The sequence below is a fragment of the Pseudorca crassidens genome, chromosome 1, assembly GCF_039906515.1.
Source record: "Pseudorca crassidens isolate mPseCra1 chromosome 1, mPseCra1.hap1, whole genome shotgun sequence".
NCBI classification, from domain to species: Eukaryota; Metazoa; Chordata; class Mammalia; order Artiodactyla; family Delphinidae; genus Pseudorca; species Pseudorca crassidens.
Window position 1 is genome coordinate 105797120 of NC_090296.1, and position 24624 is coordinate 105821743.

The window sequence follows — 24624 nt, forward strand, 5'->3', positions numbered from 1 at the left end:
GTTAATAATTTTGAAATAAAATAATTTATTTTACTTCCTTTTGTACTTGTAGTAGAAGAATGTTTTTACTTTTTATGTATCATGTGTTAATGGATTTATGATTTTGATGTGGTCATTGCTGGAGAAATTAACATTGAAAATCTGTAAGGAGGATTGTAGATGAATTCCAAAGACATACTCTTCTTGTAAGTTTTTATTTAAACATAAAGAGAATATAGAATTGAACACTCTAGAAGATGGAGACCTATAATATAGAAAATGTCTGCCAGAATTAAGTCTGATTGCATCTAACAGATGACATTAGCAGTTACTTGGATAAATTTGTGAATATGGTTGGCTCAACTTAGAACTGAATCTGAGTGAACTTTTTTAGATGATCCTTTGGAATCTCATGTTTAAAAGTATTTTTATGCACTTGTACTAAGCAGTATTTCATGTATCCATCATGTTTTCTGAGCATCCCTTCCACCTCTAAAAGATTTTGATTCTTCCTGTCCTCCCACCCATGGTAATTCAAGACTTGCTCTTCAGTCTGGGGTTATAGTAATTCTGCGAAACCACTTCTTAGTGTTCATAAATAAAAAGTTATCTATAGAGGTTGTTCATCCTCTCAAGAAAAACTTAAGCTCTTAGGTGTATACAGAGTTCTGTGCTGGTCTTTTTTGGAATGATAAAAAGGAATGAAACATTGTTGCCTTTTAGGACCTTGTAGATCTCCATGACAAAACCCAGATCTATCAAGAAAATTTATTATGTTTTAGCACCTGACCTATTTAAGGATAACAGAACCTTGACATATTGAATATTAAGTTGCTTTTTCATATGTAGACCTGATTCATTAATGCAGAGCATTGTTCATTTTTCATTCATTCATTAACAGATTTTACTAGTCACATACTATGTGCTTGTTAACATACTTGTCACTAGTGATAAGAGTAATGAGTGATATAGACACAGTCCCTGCTTTCAGGTAACAAACTATTGTGATTAGATCAACTCACTTGTCTTTTTCATAGGTGTATTTATTTATTTATTTATTTATTTATTTATTTATTTATTTATATTTTTGGCTGCGTTGGGTCTTCATTGCTGCGTGCAGGCTTTCTCTAGTTGCGGCAAGCCGGGGCTCCTCTTCATTGCGGTGCACGTACTTTTCATTGTGGTGGCTTCTCTTGTTGCGGAGCACAGGCTCTAGGCCCGCGGGCTTCAGTAGTTGTAGTACGTGGGCTCAGTAGTTGTGGCTCATGGGCTCTAGAGCGCAGGCTCAGTAGTTGTGGAGCACGGGCTTAGTTGCTCTGCCACATGTGGGATCTCCCCGGACCAGGTATCAAACCCGTGTCCCCTGCATTGGCAGGCGGATTCTTACTTAACCACTGCGCCACCAGGGAAGTCCCTCATCGGTGTATTTAACTGAAAGAGACACTTTAAAGAATTTGTTTAAAAGCTATAACTTTATTTATCTAGACATTTATTTTGCTAATCTGTCATAGGTAAATAAAGAAATACAATAAGGACACTTTTTTTTCTCTTTTAAACTTCATTTGTTATTTCTACGTATTTTTATTTTCGTTTTACTTCTCTTTTAAGTGTGACCACTCATTTATATCAGGCCTCATTCAGAGCTTTCTGGCAGCTTGTGGCTATTGGCTGACTCTCTACTAGCTTTGACCACTTCGAAGCTATAGGACTTCACTATTTGGTGTGAAATCTGTGGCTCTTTGAATACCAAAAATCTGTGGTTGTTTGTTCAGTCCCGTTAGATAAGCTAGCGCCTTATTAACTTTCTTTCTGCTAGCTATTGGGTGTTCTATGGAAATATTAATTGAACCTTTATATCTGAAGCCCTGCAGCATTTTAAGGATTTAGCAGCTGAAACCTCCCATCCATCTGTCATTTGTTCTGAGGATTTGAGAAAAAGAGACATGGTGCCTGACTTTTCAGAATTTGTAAGACATAACAGTCTCTGAGATGATAGTAATGGCTAGGATATATTGTGTGCTTACTATTTGCCAGGTACTTTTCCAATTGCTACTACATACAATAACTCATTTAGTCCTTACAACAACCTGTGAGATAAATATTGTATTATTATTATTATCCCTGTTTTACAGATAAGGAAACTGAGGCAAGAAATGTTCCTTTGCTTCAAGTCACACAGCTAGTATGTGGCAAAGATGGAGTTCAGGCCTGCCAGTCTGGCTCCAAAAATTCCACATTTATCCACTATACTGTACTGTGCAATTATAATAGATAATTATGGTATAATTTAAATGGATAATTAAATAGGTAATTTCAGTAAGTGTGAGCAGTGACATGATGGAAATGCCTGCTGCTATGGGAGCTCAGAGTGAGTTCACCCAATTTGGTAGGGTCAGGGAAAGTGTTTCTGAGAAAGTAAATCTTTATTGAAAGAGCCTTTCTCCCCATCCCTTTTTAGCTATTGAAAAGAATTGTAAAGAATATTTTAAAATAGAATTAGACAGTGGTTTTCAAACAAAGAAATAGCCACATAGGTTAGAAAAAACATGTCTTTTCTCAACTTGGGAGCGTTCTCTGGTGATTACGCCATATTTATTGGTTGGGTGAAATAAATTTTTTAAAAGCTATTTAAAGAATTAGGCAACAAAAAAAGTTACTGTAATTTTGAGGAGACAAACAAGAGGAGAGCACTATTATGTAAATAATACTAGGTGCTTTTGTTTTGTTTTGTTTTTGATAGAACAAAAGATTGGATTGATAATGTGCAGTGTAAATTAGTTTTAAAATGGTAACAGCTTTGATTGATTAGAGTCTGTTGTCATATTGTAGCAAGGATTAAAGTTTCTAAATTCTGTACTGTAAAATGAACATAGAGAAAAGTATGAAATACATTTTATAGAAGATATTTCATAATATCAAAGCTTTTATGAAGTGTTATGTATTCATAGGTGGGAGTATTTAAGAATTGCAAATTAAATTGTCATTTAGATATTAAATATAGAATTGAACAGTTTTTGTAAACTGTGTATCAACTGATTTTATCAGTTATAAAATCACTGATAAAAAAAGCACTTTTGAGTACTTTCCATTTTTATTGTAAGACAAGAACAGTAATTTTTTAGGGTTATTTGGAAATACTTTTGTGCTTAGCAGCATACTTTGGCTAAAAAGCTACTATGATAGATGAATCTGATAGTATTGCTCTGTCTTTCATAATGTAGTGTTTATCATCTCTCATGTATGAAAATCTCATTTTTATTAGCAGCTATTTTCATGGTAAAACCATTTTCCAGAATTCAGGATCTTAATAAGGAGCTCCAGGGGATCAGGTTTGACTCCTTTTATTACCATGGTAATGCTTTATCAGTTTAAACTATGCACCATGATAGTTCTGTATTTAATGATCTCATTGGTTTACTTCCCTTTTTTTTAAAAAGCCAGCTGTACACTTTATTTTTTTTATTGTTTATTTTTATTTTTTTATTTTTGGCCATGCTGCATGCAGAATCTCAGTTCCCCGACCAGGGATCAAACCTGTGCCCACTGCAGTGGAAGCTCGGAGTCCTAACTACTGGACCGTCAGGGAATTCCTGGTTTACTTTCTTTATATTCCAGAATTGAAATAGCATTCACTTATCAATACCGCTGAATGATCTCCTTGGGCTTCATTTTAACAATTGCTTGCTTGGCTTTTGTTCCTTTCTTGTTACTCCAACCCCTCCCTCAGGCCAATCACCTCCTGCTCATTTTCTCCTGCCATTTGATACTCTAGCTAGTCATTGCATTATTCTGCTTCCTTCCTTGCTCTTCTGTCAACTCCATTCTGCATTATGCCTTTTTGCCTTTCCGACTTATGGACATCTATGCTCTTTGCTTAACTTAACTGTATGTGGTACTTAAGGGGTCTGCTGTTTAAACTCTGGTTTAGCCAACCCATTTCTTTCATTCAGGCTCTATTTGACATCTGTCTTCTACTTAAAACTAAATGGATGAATACTTACCTGCATATATAAAAACATTTTGTTATTCTAATTGCTTTAGATTGTTTGTTAACGGTGGTATTTCTCCCTAATTTATACTTACCTGATACTTCTGGTGTTTTAATGTGGTTCTGGTTGGGGGGAAGCAGAGAACTCAGCTATCACCTATGTAGACTTGAGTTTTTCGTTTCCATATATGAAAAAGATTTTTATTTCCAGATTGTCTAGGTTCTTGCTGCTAGAAGTGTGGTGCGTGGGCCAGTAGCATCACCATCACCTGTTGGTTAGAAATGCAGAGTCTTAGGCCCCACTCAAGACCTTATGCTTCTTAATCTGAATTTTAACAAAATCTCTAGTCAATGGATATGAACACTGAAGGTTGCAAAACACTGTTGTGTAGGTATCATCTCGCTAGTTGACACAATTAACATGCTGACTGATAAATACCTGTGTACTTTTCTGAGCTGATCTTATTTAAATGTTTATAAATTATTTTGTAACTATTCATCCTGGTCCATCAAAAGTTATATTCTGGGTGGGTATCACTTCTATTATGAGGAAGCAGTGATAAGAATAATCTCAAACAATAGCCAGTCCCAGTTTTTTAAGTGAGGTTTTGTCACACATTAGATCTGAAACTATGACAAACTTTGTTTGTTTGTTTGGCTGCGTCGGGTCTTAGTTGTGGCATGCAGGATCTTCGTTGCGGCGTGCAGGATCTTTCGTGGTGGCGTGAGGGCTCTTCCTTGTGGTGTGCAGGCTTCTCTGTAGTTGTGGTGCATGGGCTCTCTAGTTGTATCACGTGGGTCCACAGCGCAGAGCCTCAGTAGTTGTGGCACGTGGGCTCAGTAGTTACGGTGAGGGCTTAGTTGTCGCGCGGCATGTGGGATCTTAGTTCCCTGAGCAGAGATCGAACCCATGCCACCTGCATTGGAAGGCGGATTCTTAACCACTGGACCACCAGGGAAGTCCCTGAAACTATGACAAACATTTTTGAGTCCAGTTTCATTGTTCCATCCTCCAGCATCAGTTTGCATCTGTGGATGAAGAACTGTTCCTCTCTTATCTTTTAGGCTGTGGCTTTTCAAAAGAATTTTGTGCACTTTGAGGTGTGGGAAAAAATACTCAAATTTCTATTTAATTTTTATCTTACATGAACGAAATTATGACTTACTGAAATTTGTTATATTGGTTAATAGTATATGTATATAATTTACGAGTAAATAGATATGGAGGGCCCATATTCAAATCTTGCTTGTATGTGATGACACAGGTTTATAGATTCCTCTGTGGTACAATATGACAATCCCAGATTTTATTATTGGACTAGGAAATAATCTTGTAGTAAATTCTATACTGTACATTGCTGTATGTGGTTGCAAATGGATAAGAGATAGTACTTACTATTATTTGTGTATGGTTCATAGAAAAATAATTCTGTTTTCTGAGCACATATTAATAGGGGCTTAGAGATAGATCTTCTCTGTGCTTACTGTGATATATGTTATATGTGAAGTTAATTCACTGTGTGTGTACAGTTATTTGATGATACCCTGAAACTTAGATTTATTTGTATTATTATTTATATTATTATATAATATTTATATCATTTATTTATATACTTGCGCTTTAGGAAATAGTTTAAAATGTTTTTAATGTTTTTATTTTCATAGTCATGAAAGAAAAAAGTTCTTATTGCACTTCAAGGAGGAAGAGAATTGAGAACATGCAAAATTAATCTTTTATTATCCTTTAACATTCAAATAAAGTGTGAACAACATGGCTGACCTACAAATGCATTTATGTTTGCATTTTTCAAGAGCAATACTGTTGTTTAATAATGATAAACAATATTTCAGTGAGGTTTTTTTGTAGGTTTCAACGTCTTCTTTTGACTCCATGCCTAAGAATGGCAGTGGAAGGGAGTGGCAGAGAGAAACACCCAGATGAATGTGAGATAGTAGGATGTCACTTAGCACCTCAAGGGTGTTCAATTTTAAGCAACAGAGGTAAACTCCAAGGAGTGACTTTAGCTGGGAGCCATTCTATTTTGTATATAGCTCTTGCTGCGTGTGGCTGTGACAGATAGGACTATGGTTGTGGTTACCAGAGGACACCCTTGTGGTCATAACCAAGTTGTGTCACCAAGATTCTTCTTGAGTGTCTGTCACATGTGTATCAGTGATTCTAAAAGTAGATAAAAATGAAACAAAGATTCATTTGGGAGTTAGCACTCCCAGCAGATTAGTTTTAAAACAGAACAGCAGAAGGTGTTGTGACATGCATCCCCAAGCAATTGTAATGATTTGACAGTTATTTAGCCCTCAATTCCTAGCCCTTTGGTTGAACTGACAGCATGCCTGCAAAGATAGTGAGGCCTGTTTCAGCCCCATTAATGTCTTCTTGAATGTTAGCCTGCAGTCTGGGTAATGATAAATGTTCGCTGATTGATGATTTTATAGTCCCAGAGGATTCTGGGTGGTTTCTGTAAGCCAGGGCAGTCAGTTTTTGTTCTTGTTTGGGCCTCTTGTAAGGTTTTCTGATCTTTACTAAAATCGTTTTAAGTTGGCAAAAGGGTGGGTACCACCTCAGTTTTAATTAACTAGGGGTTCAAAGCCTTGTTTAGAAACTATATGATTTTGGAGGTGATGCTGTATTTAGCATGTATAAGAGTCTGAGAACCAGAACAGCTTTTATCCACTGAGCTTTTTGTAACACTTATTGTATTTGTGAACTTTCATGTCTTTTAGGCTCCTTCACTTTTAAAAAACATGTTTTAAGTTATAAGGATAAATTTAATAACAGCTATTGTGAAATAATAACATTAGCTTTATTGTTTTCATGGTGTTTGCAATTTCATTTTTTAGATTCTTAAGAATTTAAATTAACTATCTTTGTGTTTTCTTTTTTACATGGCTCAGTTTCTGTAGAAGTATATCTTGTTATACTAGTATTAAAAGGAGTATAAGCAGATCTTCTTTTGCTAAATATTTGTTTGCCATTTAGGAAAGGATTCATTTCTAGTATATTGATTGTCGATTTTTTAAAATATTTTAAGTAAATCTTATAATTGCCCAACCCTTTATTGATAGGGTATGGAGGCAGAGAAAGGAGGATACAGATAAACATTTTCCTAATTTATTGTAACTCAGAAATATATTTTCTTAGTTCATCCTTTTAGAACTTTACTTTTGTCTGTAAAGAAATTGTAGGGCTAATTTTTTTTTTAATCTATAAAGAAATTTTTTGACTTTAATATCTTAAAAGGAATAAAAGCAGCACTTCTGTTTAGTTTTTCAAGTAATGAACCAGAAACTTGGTTAAGAATGACCATTTGTAAGTCTGTATATTAATTAGATGAGTGTCATTATGCTCAATTAGCACGACTGCCAAATAATCTCTTTAATACTCCGGTCTTTTTTTTTTTTTCTCTAGGGTTTTACAGACAGCCCTCATTACAGTGATCACTTGAATGACAGTCGATTAGGGGCCCATGAAGGCTTGTCCCCAACACCTTTCATGAACTCAAATCTAATGGGTAAGTTGGTAATTTCTCTGCAAGTAGTCTTCACAGAGCCTCTTTGGTCAGAGACATTTTTTATCTCCTTGTCCAGGATGGACACCTAAGTATGTAGAAGAAAGTTTCTAAGTTTCTAGGGGCATCTGGGCTTTCTTTGTTCAGCTAAGTTTGAGGGGCAAGCGTCCAGAAATGTGGTTCCTTCTATTAGAGCATTATTGTCATTGCTATCAAAAAGGAAGCAGCAGTGTTTTATCTGTTAGTTTTGGCAGTGTCTGTGCCATCAAGCATTATGTTTTCTGCTTTCTGGGCAGGGAAGCATTTCAGAGACATTTGTTTGTAATTTACTATTTGTCTTAACAGTTGTATATATGTGGTAATTAAAAATATGACAGCAGTGATTTTAGGCAAATTTTACTCATTTTGGGCAGTATTTCTTTTGACACTGTTTGATCAAAACATAATAATATATTTAAGTGTTGCAGCATTTGTTTTAAGCACTTGGGTTCTTATTGGGGATTTAAAAATTTTTCTTCTGCTGTAGTAAAGTTGTACTTTGAACGACATTACCTACCACCTAAACCTGATTATTATTTTTGGCAAAACCTTTAAGGTTAGCCATTCTCTATATCTCCCCCTACTCACTGCAAACCAGCCCTCCCTTCCTCTCTCCCCCTGCCCTCTCACTTTCTCATATCAAAGTTTATAGCTATTCAATCTGAAATGATAAGCCCCCAATTTTTTCCCCCCAGTTTGGATGCCACTCTTTTATTAAGCGAGAATTTTACCTTTTTGCAGAACCTGATTCAAAAGAATCTGTTTTATGACATTATTTTTCCTTCTTGTTTATGCTGGGGCTGAGCACATTACAAAAGCTTTATTTAATCTGTCTTACTGGTTGTCAGTGGCGTCATGTTAATATGGAAGGTTTGTGTAATTGACATTGATTTCATTACTTTACTTCTTAAGGACATGACCTATATTGTGATCTTAGAATTGTCCTTTTAAGAGACAGCCATGCTAATCTAAGTGGATTACCCAAATCCAAAATCCTGGTGGTCTGCAGTTTCTTTATAAATGGTTTTGTTTAGCACAGTCCTTATTTCCCTTACCCTCCGTAAAGTATTGAGGAGATAGATTCTGATATTTCAGTGTGGATTTTGCCTAAGGCAGTTACCACTTTGAAGCCAGAATCATTGAGTATGACACAAGAGTAAAAATAAAACTTGTGTTTAAAATGACAATTTGTTTCAACATAAATGAAAGTGAAAATGAAAATCCTGGTATTAAATATATTATCATTCCAGGTAAAAATCAGAATTAAATATAGAACAAAATAATTATCCTTGCATTTGGCCAGGGAAAACTTTGTAATCTATCTTCTAAATTTTCTGTCAAGCTTACTATCAAAGTAAAGTAGATGTGACACTCCAGATGGTTTCCTTTTGTAGTATAACTTTTCCCCAAGTAGCGTTTAATTTATGGTAAATATGGTAGAGCAAACTATAGTCAGTGTTTTTGTAATTTCAGATTGAACTAAGCTTTCTTAATTAAAGATATAACTGAATTGTGAAAAATCAGAAATTGCCCTTTTTTATATTTATGTTCTTACCTTTATTAGCTTACAGAGATGACTCTTAAGTTCAGTAGAATTACATCATTAGTGCAGCTTTGAGCCAAGGTGACTGTTAAAATTGTGGGGTAAGTGTGGGAAATAAATGAATTCTAAAAAGTATGCATGTCAGTCACTTGCTCTGAGTAGTTGTTGACTAAAAATATTTCTGTAATTCAGTTTGAGGTAACATTTTCTTAGTTGGAGCAATTATGAACATGTGCTTTTTAGTTTCTTCAGTTTACAGATAATTATTAGAATACTTTCAGTAATCACCCATACCGTATGTATAAAATCAGCATCTAAAATAAGTCTTGAAATAAAAAACTCAGGTTTATAAACAGATTGATCCCTTCACAGTACAAATGAGAAAAATCTGCATTCATCTGAACTACACTGTACAGTTAACCAGGTGCAGCTATACATTTTCATTGTATGTTTTAACTACCTAATCTTAAAAATGTTAATTTACCTATAAGAAAGGGGAAAATGACCCTGAAGAAGATTAGGCAGATATTGTTCAAAAGGATTTCACTGGTTTTGGGAATATCTGATTTACTACACTTCCTTCCTTTTATTTTCAGTACAAATGATCAAATGAGATATCTAACAGTTGAGTCTAAGCAATCTGCAAAATCTAAAAAGCTTTTGGAAATGAATATCCTTTAAATTGTGGAGCACCTCCATACAGCAACAGGCAGTCCCACTTGATGTGACTTGACGTAATTGAACTGTTAGATACCCCCAAATATGGGTTTATAGCACTCAGTAGAGTTACGGTGGATAGATTAACTTTGTTAGCCATTTGATAATTTAGGGGAGTTTTCAGGCTAAAAACCTGCATTGTTAAAGCAGACCTGAGATGTGCATGGCAGTATTAGCAAGCATTTGGAACTATTGATACCTAGTTGTCATAATAGGTAAAAACTTTAGAGTGATTCTGTGAATGATGAGTGCTCAGAAACAGTTAAAGCTAACTGGAAAGCTGTAACATGTTTCATCATTGCTGTCAACATATAAAAACACCATCTAAGGGGGGGTGGAATTGTGTGTCTAGGGAATGTTGTTATTTTTCGTATTGTGTTCAGCAATAAGCATATTTGCCTAAAGAAATAGTGGATTGTAGAGTGCTACTATCTTTCATGATGGAGCTCTCAAATACTTTAATGATTTTGTACATTGCAAAAATGAGAAATTTTATCTAACAAGCGTTGATAATGATTCAGTAATGAACAGTTTGCCACAGAAACATGCACTTCTGTATTCATTTAGATATTTTGAAGTGTTTTACATGGGAAGTAAAACTGATGTTGAAACAGTGTTTCTTTTTAATGAATTCCAGAATTATCCTGTTGATTTGTCAATATGGAAAAGGGTGTTTTTCTTATGTTTCAAGTGAAATAAGTACATCCTTTTGGCACATCACTAAGTAATTAGCATCAAACAGTTCTGTACTCTACTATAGTAAAACTGCAAAGCTTTGACAATAGCAGTAAATTGCAGTAGTATCACCAAAGAGTCTTATTTATTTCTGTCCTCTTCCAGCTTTGGTCCATTTCTCCACCCTTGGGCCCTTCATTAATTTCAGTAATATTTGCTTTCCTTTACCTGTTGTTGATTAGATGTATTTTCGGTGATGGTAGGAGTAATTTATTAATTGGACATAAAGGCAAGTTATTTTATAGAATTGCCTCCCTTTGATTCCCAAGTTATTGTGGAATAAACTACTCTATCTACTCCTCCATGTCTATCAAAGCTTTACTTATTTTAGGTGGTGTGTGCATGTATTGTCAATGGGAAACTTAAGATAGTACCTTCAATTTTCCTTTTTTCTGAGACCTTCATTTGTGTTCCTTTCTGAGACCTATGTTGCCTCTAGAGATGTTTTGCTAGTATTGTATCTTTTAAAAACTGGAAGCAACATGTGGTGGTATAGGAAAAAATACAGGGCTGAGAGTTACAGAGGTCTGGATTTTAATCCAGATCCTGAAAAATAACCTTCACCTTTCAGATAAGGTATTGCTGTATAGTCTCAAAGGTCTTCTGTAGCTCTAGAATTTTATAATTCTATAATCTCATGTAATATCTTTTATTCAGCCCTGGAAAAGGCTGCAACTAGAGTTGTAATTGATATTTTGCAAATGATAAAGGTACATAATGATAAGGTACAAAAAAATTGTGTTTTTTCTTGAGGTCACAGAGTCAATAAGCGGCAAAACTGAATGTAGAGCCCATGTATTCTGACTCCCAGTGTTCTTCCACTAGGCACGTTAGACATGTAAGGTACTGGTTCTTTCTACATGATGCCTTCAGGGTTGCACTAGCTGAGCATTTTCCGAAACTATACGTATGGAGACACTGCTTTTGAGAGGTGACTATGAAAAAGAGTTCCATAGGGACATAACTTTGGAAAGCATTATATATCACATGCCCCCTCTTAGAGATTGAGATTGTACTTTGGGGTATTAAAGGGATTGTACTTTGGGAAAATAAGGCGAGGAGCTTATTTAATTGTGTTTAGCCCATCACATTCCAGAATCAGATGATGCACAGAAGCCTTTTTGTAAAAAAGCATCATTAGCCTATGGGAAACTAGTTTTCTATGGAGCACACACTGGGACATGTTTGTAGGTTGTGTTAAGGGAAAAATAAAAGATAAAATATGAGAGGTCTTTGAAATGTAAAGTAGCACAAGGTTAATAATACTGCTGGGTATACTTTTATAAGTCATTTTAGGCATCTTAGCTAATTTAACAGATTGGGTCCAGTTGTTGCATTGTTAAACCTCTGTTTTGTAAGTATTTGACTTATAAACAAACCAACAGTCCTTCCATTGTTGTTAGAGTCTGTTTGCTCAGCCCTGCCCTTCTTTACCTGACCGAGTTTAAAGGGCCCCCCTCTGTTAGCAGCTACTGCATTTTATTTTCATCTCATTGTGGATTAAATAAGTTTCTCTGGGCTTGTCTGGGAATTTAAACCCAAGTACACTGTTTTCCTATATATTCAGTATTTCAAACAACCAAATTTCAAAGAAAACTCTTGTGTACTTGATTCTGCCTACACTATACTTTATGATTACTCCAGAAATCTCCTAGAGTTACAAAAAAGTGTAGAATCACCATTTTCAGGATATCAAAACGTAATAGAACCCTGCCTTCAAAAAGATCTCTAACTTTGACGTACAGAAATTCTTTCGATAGATGAGATAATGAAAATGATTATAATTGTGCTTAGGGGAAACAGTATAGCTTACTGTCTGGTTTGACAGTATTTCATAAGGATTAGGCCTTCATACGTTGTCCAGTGTTTTATTAACCCCAAGTCTCAACGAAGGATGAGTTATTATTCATTGATCTACGTTCTCTGATCTTTAGATGCTTACAAACACAAAATGTTGGGACTGGAAAAAACTTGAGTGAACCAGACCTAGTTATTGAAGAAACCAAAACCAAGAAAAATGAAATGAGTCGTTAATTAGGAAACAGGGATCTAACCCTCTTGATTCTAACTTAGCTCACAGCCCCCTTCTACTGCACTGCTTTTTTTTTTTTCTTTTTACCTCAACCATTTGTTCATTTGCTCCTTTTTCTACATTACAGCTTTTATATCTTTTTCTTCCTCTTGCTACTGCTTAGACTCTTCATTAACCAGTCTGAATTATTGAACACCTTTTTCTTTCTCCTTCGTGTGTACCCATCCATCTCTTTATTCTGCCCTAACTGTGTGAAAATATCTTATAAATAACAGAAATTAACTTAAACTGTGTTCAACAAAAAGTGGTATTTATTGACTTATTATCCCAAATGACTAGGAGTAGATTGATTTTAGGCATGGTGGATCCAGGGGTTCAGTCACTGTCATCTGATCCCCCTCTTTCCCCTTGAAAGTGTTAAGAGAATGATATAAAACTGGAGAGGCAAATTGGGCAGAGAGGAGATTTGAAAAGTGGGAAAGGGTAGAGTGCGGTGTTCTTGTCTCTTGCTGTCTACTTCCAGGTCCTACCTCCAGTCTTTCCAAATTGTTTTACATTGTCCTTTCTGGCTACCATATTACAGGTTACCTTATTCCTTAGTGGTTTGGGATGTTTTCTTTCAATGCATATATACATTTTATTTGTAATACTCTGTTCCTGACAACATCATTTCTTTCCATGTCCTTACCCTGCCTCCTCAGCCTGAAAAGCAGCCTCTTTTCATAGTTAAAATGACTTGATAGCCGTTCTTTCTGAAACCTATCCAGAAAGCCAGAGATGAGCTAATGGTTTCTTTTCTACCCAGTCTGGGAGAGACCAAACTAGTACCTCACTTTGAAAGAGGTTCCAGAGTTTCAGGTGTACTCCTGTATACACTCAGGTCCCTTTTATCTAAGAATAATTAGTTCTGGTGTGAATTATTTAAGAGAATTAAATAATTGCTTCAAAGAGATGTCAAGATTTTGGAAGATAGAGGGAAAAAATGTTTGGGGCTTTATTTTGAAAACTAAAGCTAAAATTAGAAAGTAATATTAACAAAACCATAAAATCTACTAGATTTTAAATAAACAAAGAATTGATTAATTGTTGAATTTTTTGGTGTATTTTTTTCTTCAGAAAATTGTATGGCATTATAGAAATGTCTTTTATTTCACATTTGAACCTTGTTGATTTTCTCTTCAGTTATTAACTGACTCTAATTCAGTTAGGTCCTAATCTGTCAATGGCTTTTGTGTTTGGTTAAATGACTCTTTAACATAAGTTTAAAGGACTTTGTGAAATTTTTAGTCTCTTGCATGATATTCAACTCTCAGTGAATTTCTTTTGTATTTGCTTTGTATTATGGGTTATTTAGCAAAAGATTGACCAACAATGCCATTGACTCAGACCTGAGGTAGGCACACTATCTGTGAGCGATATTTCACTGGTATTTTTTTCTAAGTTATCTGGTCATTAGTGAATATTTTCATCAGGCCACAACATTGGCTTAACTCTGCAGTCTTGCAAAGTGGTATCTCCAGGGACTTATGTAAGGAGGATCACCTTTATTTTTATTTATTTACCCAATCCATTTGTTCATCATCATTCATGTGTTTATGCTCTGTGGTCAACAGTAATCTTTACTGATCTGCAGAGTTTTATAGTGGGTCAGTGGCACAGATCTGATATGTGGTTCTTCCTTGAATCTTCCCATTGTTTGTGTCTGATTCTCACCAAGTGAACATGAACTCTGAGGATATTCTGAGTTCTCTTTATGGTAGGGTGGATGACAGGGGCTGTGGCTGCTTGGTTACTAGAGAACAAAAGAATGATTTTTTTCATTAAGGAATTTCTGTAAACCTGACAGTTTTCCTTGATGTGTATAATCTCAGAACCACACCATGGCACACAGTTGAGAATTTGGGACATATTTTGATTAGGAAAAGTCCTAGAGCAGCATTATCAGACCGTGTCTTTGATGTGGTAATATTTCAGATTCACTGCTTATGGTTATAATAATGTCTTTATCATTTACTATAGGTTTTCTGAGCATTTTGTTAAAAATAAATGCTATTTACATATTAACTAAAATTCTCATAGAATATTTTCACTGGAATGGATCTTAGAGGTCATCTAGCTTAGAGATTCTCAATTGGGAGTGTTGAAAAATACATGATTGTCATAAGGACTGGGAGTAGGGAGAGGTGTGACTGGTACTCCTTTTACCTTGAAAACTCTGGAACCTCTTTTAAAGTGAAGACTCAGTACTAGGTTGGTTAGTGGTCACAATGTTTATGCAAGCTTTAATTAGCCACAAAATAAAAGTGAATTTTTTAAGAATTTGAAAGCATATCTTGAAATTGCTTTGGTTTAAATTATAGAAATGTTATTGTTTGAAGGTATTCATGGTAGTTACCATTCAGTTGTATAGTCTTTGTACTATGTGGCTGTTATTTAATAAGCCTTACATTTTAAGTAAAAACTGTTGCTTAATTTGAGTGTCAATCCACTATTTTTATAATCACCTCACATCTCAGCTTATTCCTTTTTTTCTTATAAAATTCAGCCTTTGTTTTTCATAGCTCACATTTTCTATGACTTCCAGGTTGGGTTTGTTTTGGTGGTGTTTTTTGGAATTTAAGGTTTTTAAGAATAGTAGAATTTGCTGTTCTACCTGTATTGTGGGGCTTTCTCATATGTATGGCTATGTTTTTATGTAATACTGTTCTCTTGAAAAATATTTTTGGTTATTGGCATATGCATGGTGTAGTGTGGTGAAGTATGTAACAGTCATTCTTAAATTACTTACTTGTTTTTCACTTTGAGAATACCTCTGGGGGCTTGTCAGACTCCTCAGATTGTATGAAATTTCTAGGGAGTCACAATTAAATGAGAGTAGAGTTCAAGGCCACTTCGGCTTGCTGAAAATTAAATCAATTCATTTTATTTATAATTATAAATTTTATTAATTTATATTACATTTTTTTCTATACTGATCCCTGAGATCAGGGGTTAGCAAACCTTTTTGCAAAAAGCTGGATAGTAAATAGTTTAGAGTTTGCAGCCCAGAAGGCAAAATCAGTGATAGTATGTGTAGGTACTTATATAACCATTTAAAAATGTAAAAAACTATTCTTAGCTCATGGGCTATAAAAATAACAGTTGGTGGCCTGGATTTGCTCTACAGGCTGTAGTTGGCCAATCTTGTTCTAGATAATTTACAATAAAAAAAACTTTAAATGGTAGCAATATCAATTTTTTGATTAGGTAATAAATCATATATGTGAAATTCTGTGGAGTGTACCAGGGTTGTTTTGTGTTTCTGTTTTTTTTAATATCCAGACGTGGTGATTGGTGGTTGTGGTGGTGGTGAATTATTTCTAAAATTTCCAGGGCTTCATTGCCTCTGTACAGAATGGTAAGTTACTTACTAGGTGAGTTGTTTTCCTGTTGTTTTGTCTTCAAGTGTGGTACTGATAGTTGCTTTTTTAGGCAAATGTCAGATTTTCTTCATCTGAAATCCTGTTATTCCCTTAGTTTTCTATAATCTGGAATTTTTAAAATACCTACTTCGCAAAATAGTAATGTAAAACCGTAACTGTAGTGAATTGAACCTACCACATTAGGAGAGGAAAAGGTGAAAATTAGGCAGTTTGGTGGCAATGTGGCAGTGCGGCTGCTTTTCAGAGAGAAATCTTCAAAGAATAACTGTGGAGAAGAGTGTATAGAGAGAACCTGTGAAGAGAGGATAATGTGAGAATGGCACGATCATCAGAAAAGTACTGTTGATTTATTAAGAGTCTGCACTCCCAAGTGGGGGATATCCCCAAAAATGTGTGCAATAAAAATATTATAACATTTTCTAGCTTGTATCTGAACATTTTTGATAAGATAAATGTAAATTATGGATTTTTGTTGCAGTTTATAGAGTATATAATTAAATTTTTTCATGTACAGGGCTTAATGATTTGTGTTTGAGATTTCTGATTTGATATGCTATTCGTCTTCAATTTAAGGCTCTCTTTTACCTGGAAGATTTAAGAAAATGTAGTGCTATACTTATGTGATAATTTTTATAAATATCTTCTTAGGTTTACATGAAATGAAATATGCTTGCACCAAAGAATTCCCATCTACTTTTTATTTTCCTTTCATACAGGTTAATCGTTTCAAGGAAATTAAATTATGCAGTCCTTCAGTGACAGCATTAAGGGCAAAGCAGTTTTACTCCTGGTGTGTGAGTGTGTGTGTGCATGCACTCATACACACTTGTATGTTTAGACAAGATAGGAGCACATTAAATATAAGCTTTTGTTTTAATTCATTTTACAGTAAGATTTCAAACATGCGTCTTCTAAAAAAAGTTTGTAAGTATTATCTTTAGGTGTTTTACAAAGTTAGTAGAAAGCATCTTCAAGTACTGGCATAGTAGCAGGTGTCTGTTTGTAATTTACTTTTCCCTAGAGATATTGGAGGGATATACGTATGTATGCACTCATAATTTGCATGTTGTTATATGTATCCTCTGTATCTGTTTATATCTTTAAAAAAAATCTGTCCCTGATTCCTTTGGTCAAACTTGCTGCACTGGACAGTTTTAGGACATTGCAGTACATCTGAACTTCCCAACTCTTTTCTTCATAGAATGTGCTTTTAACTTTCCAATTTACGATGATCACTTAGAAGGAAAGCAGTGCCCCAAATATACTTATGAAGATGACACCCATTAAAAAAATACATTGTGGCTCTGTGTAACTCGGCCAGTGAGGAATTTAACCTAAGGATGTAAAGGAAAATATACATTGGGAATGTAAAATGGTATAGGCATTCTAGAAGACACTTTGGCCGTTCATTATATAACTAAAATGCAGTTACCATACAACTCAGCAGTTGTACTCATTTATCCCAGAGAAATGAAAACTTACGTTTACACAAAAACTTGAACACAAATGTTCATAGCACCTTTATTCATAATAGCCCATACTGGAAACAATCCAAATGTCTCTCACTGGGTAAATGGTGAAACTGTGGTATATTCATACCATGAAATACTATGTAGCAATAAAAAAGAATGAACTATAACCAATGCAATGATTTAGATTGATGTTGAGTAAATTAGGCTGAATGAAAAAAAGCCACTCTCAAAAGATTACATACTGTGTGATTCCATTTATATACTACTCTTGAAATGGCAAAATTATAGAATTGAGAACAAATTGTTGGTTGCCAGAGGGTAAGGAGACAGGAGGATGTGGTTATAAAGAGCAACAGGACAAATCCTCGTTCTGTATCGTGATTATGGTGGTGGATACGTGAACCTGCATGTTTAATGAAAGTGTATAGGACCAACACCACGTGTGCACACAGATTTTTTAAAAACTGAGGAAATCTGAATAAGATCAGTGGATTGTAGCAATGTTTATATCCTGGTTGTGATATTATAAGATGAAGGAAATTATGTAAAGAGTTCTCAGGATCTCTCCATTATTTCTTACAGCTGCATGTAAATCTATAGTTACCTCAAAAGAAAAGTTTTAATTAAAAAGTATATACAAATAGATGACTGAACACACAAATTAATTGAAGGAAATAAAAAATTATAGGAAAGTAGGTTAGGAAATACAGGAGGAAGAGAAGGGTCAAGGATGTGCAGAGATTATTTTTCTAGAAACATTTATAATGGAAATTTAGACCAAAATAGTCACCCTTGTGGCCTATTAAATCACTGAAAATCCATGTATTTCTTTCTTTTTTTTTTTTTTGCGGTACATGGGCCTCTCACTGTTGCGGTGTCTCCCGTCACAGAGCACAGGCTCCGGACGCGCAGGCTCAGCGGCCATGGCTCACGGGCCCAGCCGCTCTGCGGCATGTGGGATCGTCCCGGACTGGGGCAGGAACCCGTGTCCACTGCATTGGCAGGCGGACTCTCAACCACTGCGCCACCAGCGAAGCCCCAAAATCCATGTATTTCTAAGGCTGGAATGTCTCTTGAACTTTTCTTTTTAGGAAACTGTACAACTATTAGCAAGTAAGAAGAAGAATCTTTTCATCAACATTTGTCCTTCACTTTGTGTGCACAGCATTATTGTACCTTTGGGCAATAGGGAGTGGGAAACATCAAAGACCAAAAGCCTTATGTGTGTTCTTGAGGACATAAACAACTTGGGAATATTTAGAAAGCAAGATAATCTGTATTTCAGAATTGAGAATTTACATGGAAAAGTATTAGCAAGAGGGCTTGGGGTGAGGGAAAGGTAGTAGGAAGCATGTCAGAGAAAAATATTAGAAGGTCCTAAAGTTAATTTTTTCATGATAAATTTTGCCTAGAGCTGATCCTTGACACCTTTCTTTCCCTGGGAGGCAAAGTAGAAAGATACAACAACGGATTTTGACTGGGCCTGTTCTCCCTTTTACTTGACTGAGAAATGAGGTTTGAGGATTAAGTTGACTGCCATTTATAATCTCAATTAGATGTGAAAAACTCTCTCCTCTCCTCTAAAATGCTAATCCTACTTAGGAAACTCTTCTGTAGTTTTCAGTTTTTCACCAGTCACAGGAAGCTGGCTCCCCTGGAAGAGTTTGAGAATCTAGGTGAGGCTATTCTGGTGATCCCTGGGGTTAGGTATTTTAGACAAACAACACCTTGGAGTTCTGGCTTACAGTCTCTTGAGGTAAATGTGGGGGAGAACTGTGGAGGGTTCTTGGAACTGGAGTTGAGAAAAACATCAGTAGGCTAATTCATAACTTCCCCTTGGATTTTTAAGGATTCTACCTAATTTGTCAAATTGTTTTCTAAGCTTTTAGAGAAGTCTTGTTTTAAATATGCGTACAAAGAGCCAATAATAAATTTTCCAAAACTTGGTTCTGTGTTGTCAAAAAATTTGTGTCATTTGTGAAAAACAGAGGCTATAATTCTGAATCTTTTAAAATCATAATAAAATATCATGCACTGTAAATTAAGGTTTTTAGAAATACTTTAAAAATGATTATTATTAGAAATGTGGATGAGTCCTTGGGGGCAGACTTTTTTGTATATGTAAAAGCTGAAGTAAAAACAAACTACCCCTTACTTAAAAAGAGGTTTAAGATAAAGTGGCTAAATCTCAGATTTCCCTTTTTACTTCAGTGTGTCAGTTAATCTGGCTATGGGGTATATTTATCTAGTGTGAAGCCCACTGATGCATGCAAAGCTGAGCAGAGTACAATTTTTCCCAGTGGGTCTTCTTTCTCTGGGCATTTGTAGCTGTGCTTCAGTGTGCAGGGTCAGCTGGGGAAAGCTAGAAGGGCTAAGATGTCAGCTATTGTAAAGGTACTAAGATCCTATCTTAGGAAGGGAATGGGACATCTGATTTTTTAAAATATATATTTCTTATTTCCTTTGAAGCAGTTAGTTGGAAGTATGCACAGTGGTGATAATTATTAATATTGTAAACAGGACAATATTAAATTCTGTACTATTTAAAGAATAATTCTGTAATTATTTTTAGTTAGCCTAGGCTTTTCTATAAGAATATTGGAATTTTTCTATCTCTTGTCTTAACATCAAATAGTTTAATTTATATTTAGTTAATTTGAACCTATGGCCTAGGTTAACTATTAACTAATTAAACCAGCTTAGATTATTTGCCATAACCTATTTGTCATATATAGTGTTTTAGGTTGTTTTGAGATGAATATTGAATACTACTGTATATTACAGTAAATAGAAATTGTCAAAGATAGCTTAACTTGCTCTCTTCATAAAAATATTAAAGTTATGAGATTTATTTAATGTCATTAAATGCTCTTATTTAAATCACTTACATGTTATTGTAAATCACAGTTGTACTTAAATCAACTATTAGGAATCCCAAATCAAAGCAAATGCACATGTAAGGTATCTAGAAAGCATTACTTTGTGAAGAAGCATAATTAGAGAAGGTATAATGACCATCAAGCTGCATAAATCGATTAAGTAATATTTTAATTCAAGATTCAAATGGTCCTGATATTTGTAATGAGAACATATGGAGATAATTTAGTGTCACAGGAAACCTGACTGAGGAAATTTGGAAGAAGTAAAAATCGTTCCTAAATTGCCCAGCAAATTGTAAAGATGTAGCTTTCTCACCATGCATACTCATGGTAGCATAACAATGTATGGTATATCTGATTAGTGTCATAATGGATTGCCTTGAAAGATAATGGTTCTGAGGGTCAGTAAAGCACACGGTAGGAAAGATTTAGTTAACGTGATCAATCTGGGTCCAGAAAAACCCAAGACTTTGTGTTCATCTGATTACTTAGACTTTATTTTACAGAATTCTGTTTTAAAACATTTAAGTGTACTATAGTCAGGGGAAAGTATCATGCTTTTGCCTTTAAAAGCACTGGCAGAATAGAGTAGCATCACAAATAGCATGAAACTATAAGATGCTGAATCTTCTTGCCCGTGTTAACAGCCTCTGATCTAATGTGTACGACATTCTTGCTTTTAAAACAGAATCTAAACAAATGCTTATGCACTTGAGAAACTGGAGTCATTTTTCTATAGTGCCCATTACTTATTTCCTCTCTCTATGACTAGGCTCTTGGGAATTTGGTTGAAAGTTTATTTGTTTTTAATTGGGAAAAATGAGACTTTTGAATACAAGAAAGAAAAAAAATGCAAGAGTAGTAATATAGTCTGCTGCCTTCTTTCCAGTTCCACAGATCCTTTAATTTGAGAGGCTCAGTCTGTGTTTATAGGCTATTTGGGCTGGGCGTAGATAGAATGAATGCATTGGCTGTGGAAAGCTAAAAACGGACTTGATTCATCTCGTATAAATGAGGAAACTGAGATGTTAAAATTAAGGTACTTGGAAGCCTCACCCAACATTTATTGAGTTGTTAAGTAAAAAGAAAAAAAGAAAAAAAAAAGAGTTGATTGTGATAGTAGGAGATTCAGATTGCAGTGTGTGGGTTACTGGGCTAAAATTGTGAACAGAAATGTAGAGTTTCAGTGAATGAAAAACACATTAATATCCTGTCCCAGATGCAGTATGTTTAGTGTTAGTCCCATGTGTAGGGTCTTAAGATGAAGGCATATTTGAATGTCCTCCCTTTTCTGGCTTGTTCTGATCCTGTTCTACTTTTTTTTTTTTTTTTTTTTAAAGATGGAGCTCACCTGTGACAGAGCTGGCTAGGCCTGAATTCATTTGCTTCTGGTTGGCTTCTTAGTGGAATGTCTTGTTATTTCTCTCTGGGCAGAGGCATGGAACAGCTGAATCCCAGGGAGTTTCAGGCCAAACTCTGTGAAATCATAGTACCTACAGCTTTTCTTAGGGTTTTGTTGCAGGCATAAAAAAGAAATTTTGGATTCACTAGGCGGGTAGTGGCACTTGCTTATCCTTCCTAATACCTAAAGAGAGAGAGAGGTAATTCAAACTGAGACCCTTGGTATACTCTGATTGAGTGAAGATGACTCAGAGAGGCTTCATTAGCAGACCTTGATAAGATTTCATAGTTTGCCTGCGTGGCACAGAGGAATTGGTAGGTTTGATTTATGTGTCTTGAAAAGAATAAACACTTTGTAAATGGGGAGAGGGCCAAAACAGAGGATTTACCAAAAGTTGCATATGAATAATGGGCTAACCCCTCTACTTCTTTTAGATACCATAAAGAAAGCACTAAAACCCTTAAGGATGATCACAGGAATATTTCTGGAGTGTATATACTTTCCATAATGTGATTTAGAAGGAAGGGAAATCCTCTGCTCCTCATCAAATCTTGGGAAGGTGGAAATGAGAGTTGCACTGGGAATTTTTCAGTTCCAAAGCATGAACCTTCTCGCAGCTGAGGGTTCTAGCTCCCTAGATTTGAGCAGGAAGTCCTAGGTCTTAGGACCATCCTCCACGCCAGACTGGCCATGTGACCTGATTTCACTTGAATTTTTAGTGATCTGACACCATAGGGCAAAGGAGCCAAGCTTTAGGTAGCTTTTTCAGGGACAAGCCCTGGGTTAACTGTGCCCTGAAGGTGGATAACTATTTTGGCAGATTACTTGGAGGTAGGAAGTAATTTGCTTGGAATGCCCTCAGCTCTCCACTAACTGTGAGTGATTGTGCATGGCCAAACTTCAACTTGATCTCAGTGGCTGTTCAGATACCGAGGAGCTGCAGTAGGGCAGCTTAGATTGCTGTCTTTTGGAGTGTAGTAGTTGAGGTTCCATCCTTTCAGTAAGGCCTAGGTGGCTTTGATTTTCTGTGGAAAACCAATAGGCAGGCAGTTCATTTTTATGAAATTGGTTTGGTATAGCACAAATTGTAATAGTTCTTCCCATAAGAGTTTTAATATACCACGTGTATCTTCATATTTTATTGAGTGCCTTCTATATGTTAAACACTATGCTTATGAGTATGGGAACCAAGATGAAAAAGACAACATTATCTGCCAAAGAACTATTCTGGACTCAGACTTTGTATTTAATAAACTTATGATGTGTATAAAATACAATATTGTCTGGACATTAAGTTCTAGATCATTCTGTAGGAACATAGTTCATTTGATTTAATTGGGAAAAGAAAAATAAAATTCAACTCATTTACTTAAATATAATTTTCACTTTGAATACTTTTTTAAATCTTTAATTATGAATTTCACTTTTTCATGACAAGAAGCTATCATAGATCTGTCTACATCATTGTCCTTTTTGTACTACCTACAAGATCTATTTTGAAAATACTCAGAACATGGTGGACATTGGCTTACGTTGGGAGAAGCTGTGACTAGTAGAAATGACTTAAAGGAGCAAGTCTGTAGGCAAATTCTTAGGAAAGGCTGTTCCATCTATTTTTGCCTAAATTTTAACTCAGTGCCTTATATTCTACTAGCAATTGATTTGGGTTAATAAGCATAATCTTTCAGAATGTTAATGTGTTATTCAAACTTAGTCAAGTTGGATTGCTTAATTCCTAGCAGACAAGTTTTAATTGAGAGAAAAGGGAATTCAGTCATTTTGGAGTGTGATATACCGTGGATGACAAATCACTGAAGGGATCTATAGTAAAGCGTTGAGTACTCTGGGCACCAGCAGAGCAGGGGGATGCTAGGTAATAGGAGAGGATTATATAGTGAAATGTAAGAAGAAAAAGTTATACTTTTCCCACCTGTACTCAGAAAAGAAGGAAGAAAATGCCATCTTTCTTATCTCCTATTCAGTTCCCAGATTACCATTTACACAGGACCTCACTATGTTGGATTCTGTTCTAAGTGTTTCTATAACATTGTCTTATTTAATCCTCAGGAAAAACATATGAGATTGGTGTTGTTATGTTCATTTTACAGATGAGGGAACTGAGGCACAAGATTAAGTACTTTCTTACTTAATACTGTTAGTAGTGATAGGGAGATGTTGGTCTCCTTGACTCCAAAGCATATGCTTTTAAACCATCGTACTATACTTAACCTGGGTTCCACATATGAATATTTTCTCACATACGGATATATTCCAGGTTCCTAACATAGCTAGTTTATAAATAAGATTATGGGACTCGGTGGTTCATAAATTATTTATTTTTTTCCTCTGGTAGACAGTGTTGCATAATATTTTCCAAGTATGGATTTTCTTTTAATAATTCTTTGTTTAGATGATATGTGAGAACTATAAGATCTTGCCCTCTGAGAGATTATAGTTTAGAATAGTTTATATAGTCATTGCCATTCTCATTTTAATTAGACTGCAGCTTTATTTTATTTTTTCCTACATAATTTAATGGCTGGGAAGCAGGTATTTTGTTTAGTTGTGATAGAGTAATTGAGAAGAAGTCTGGGGACAATATGATGAAATGATTTATTAACAACTTTTCTTGACTACCTTTTCTGAGTGTGAGTTGATTTAAGTACTAAGTTCCCAAATTTCAAAGTTTCCACATTCCAAAGAATGTGTTATCATTGTTTGGCCTCAGTGTCAAACTGCTAACCAACCATATAAGTTTACTCTTTTAATGACAAGTTTTATTTATGAGGAAAAATAGAACTAAAGTAGAAAAACATGCTTTATATTGAAATTCAACTGCCAGCATCTTTAAAAACCCAATAAGATAAAAAAGGTAGGAAAAAAGCATAC

The 24624-nt window shown here is 35.2% G+C and overlaps 1 protein-coding gene across 9 annotated transcripts in view; it reads left to right on the forward strand.

The window, feature by feature from the left end:
- The window catches only part of TCF12 (transcription factor 12), a 380845-nt gene that overhangs the window by 176625 nt on the left and 179596 nt on the right, over positions 1 to 24624 (forward strand). For all 9 annotated transcript variants that reach the window (XM_067747931.1, XM_067747970.1, XM_067747922.1 and 6 more), the window contains one exon: positions 7395 to 7497. In XM_067747931.1, the coding sequence (XP_067604032.1) occupies positions 7395 to 7497 (103 nt within the window). The remainder of the gene's footprint in view (positions 1 to 7394; positions 7498 to 24624) is intronic.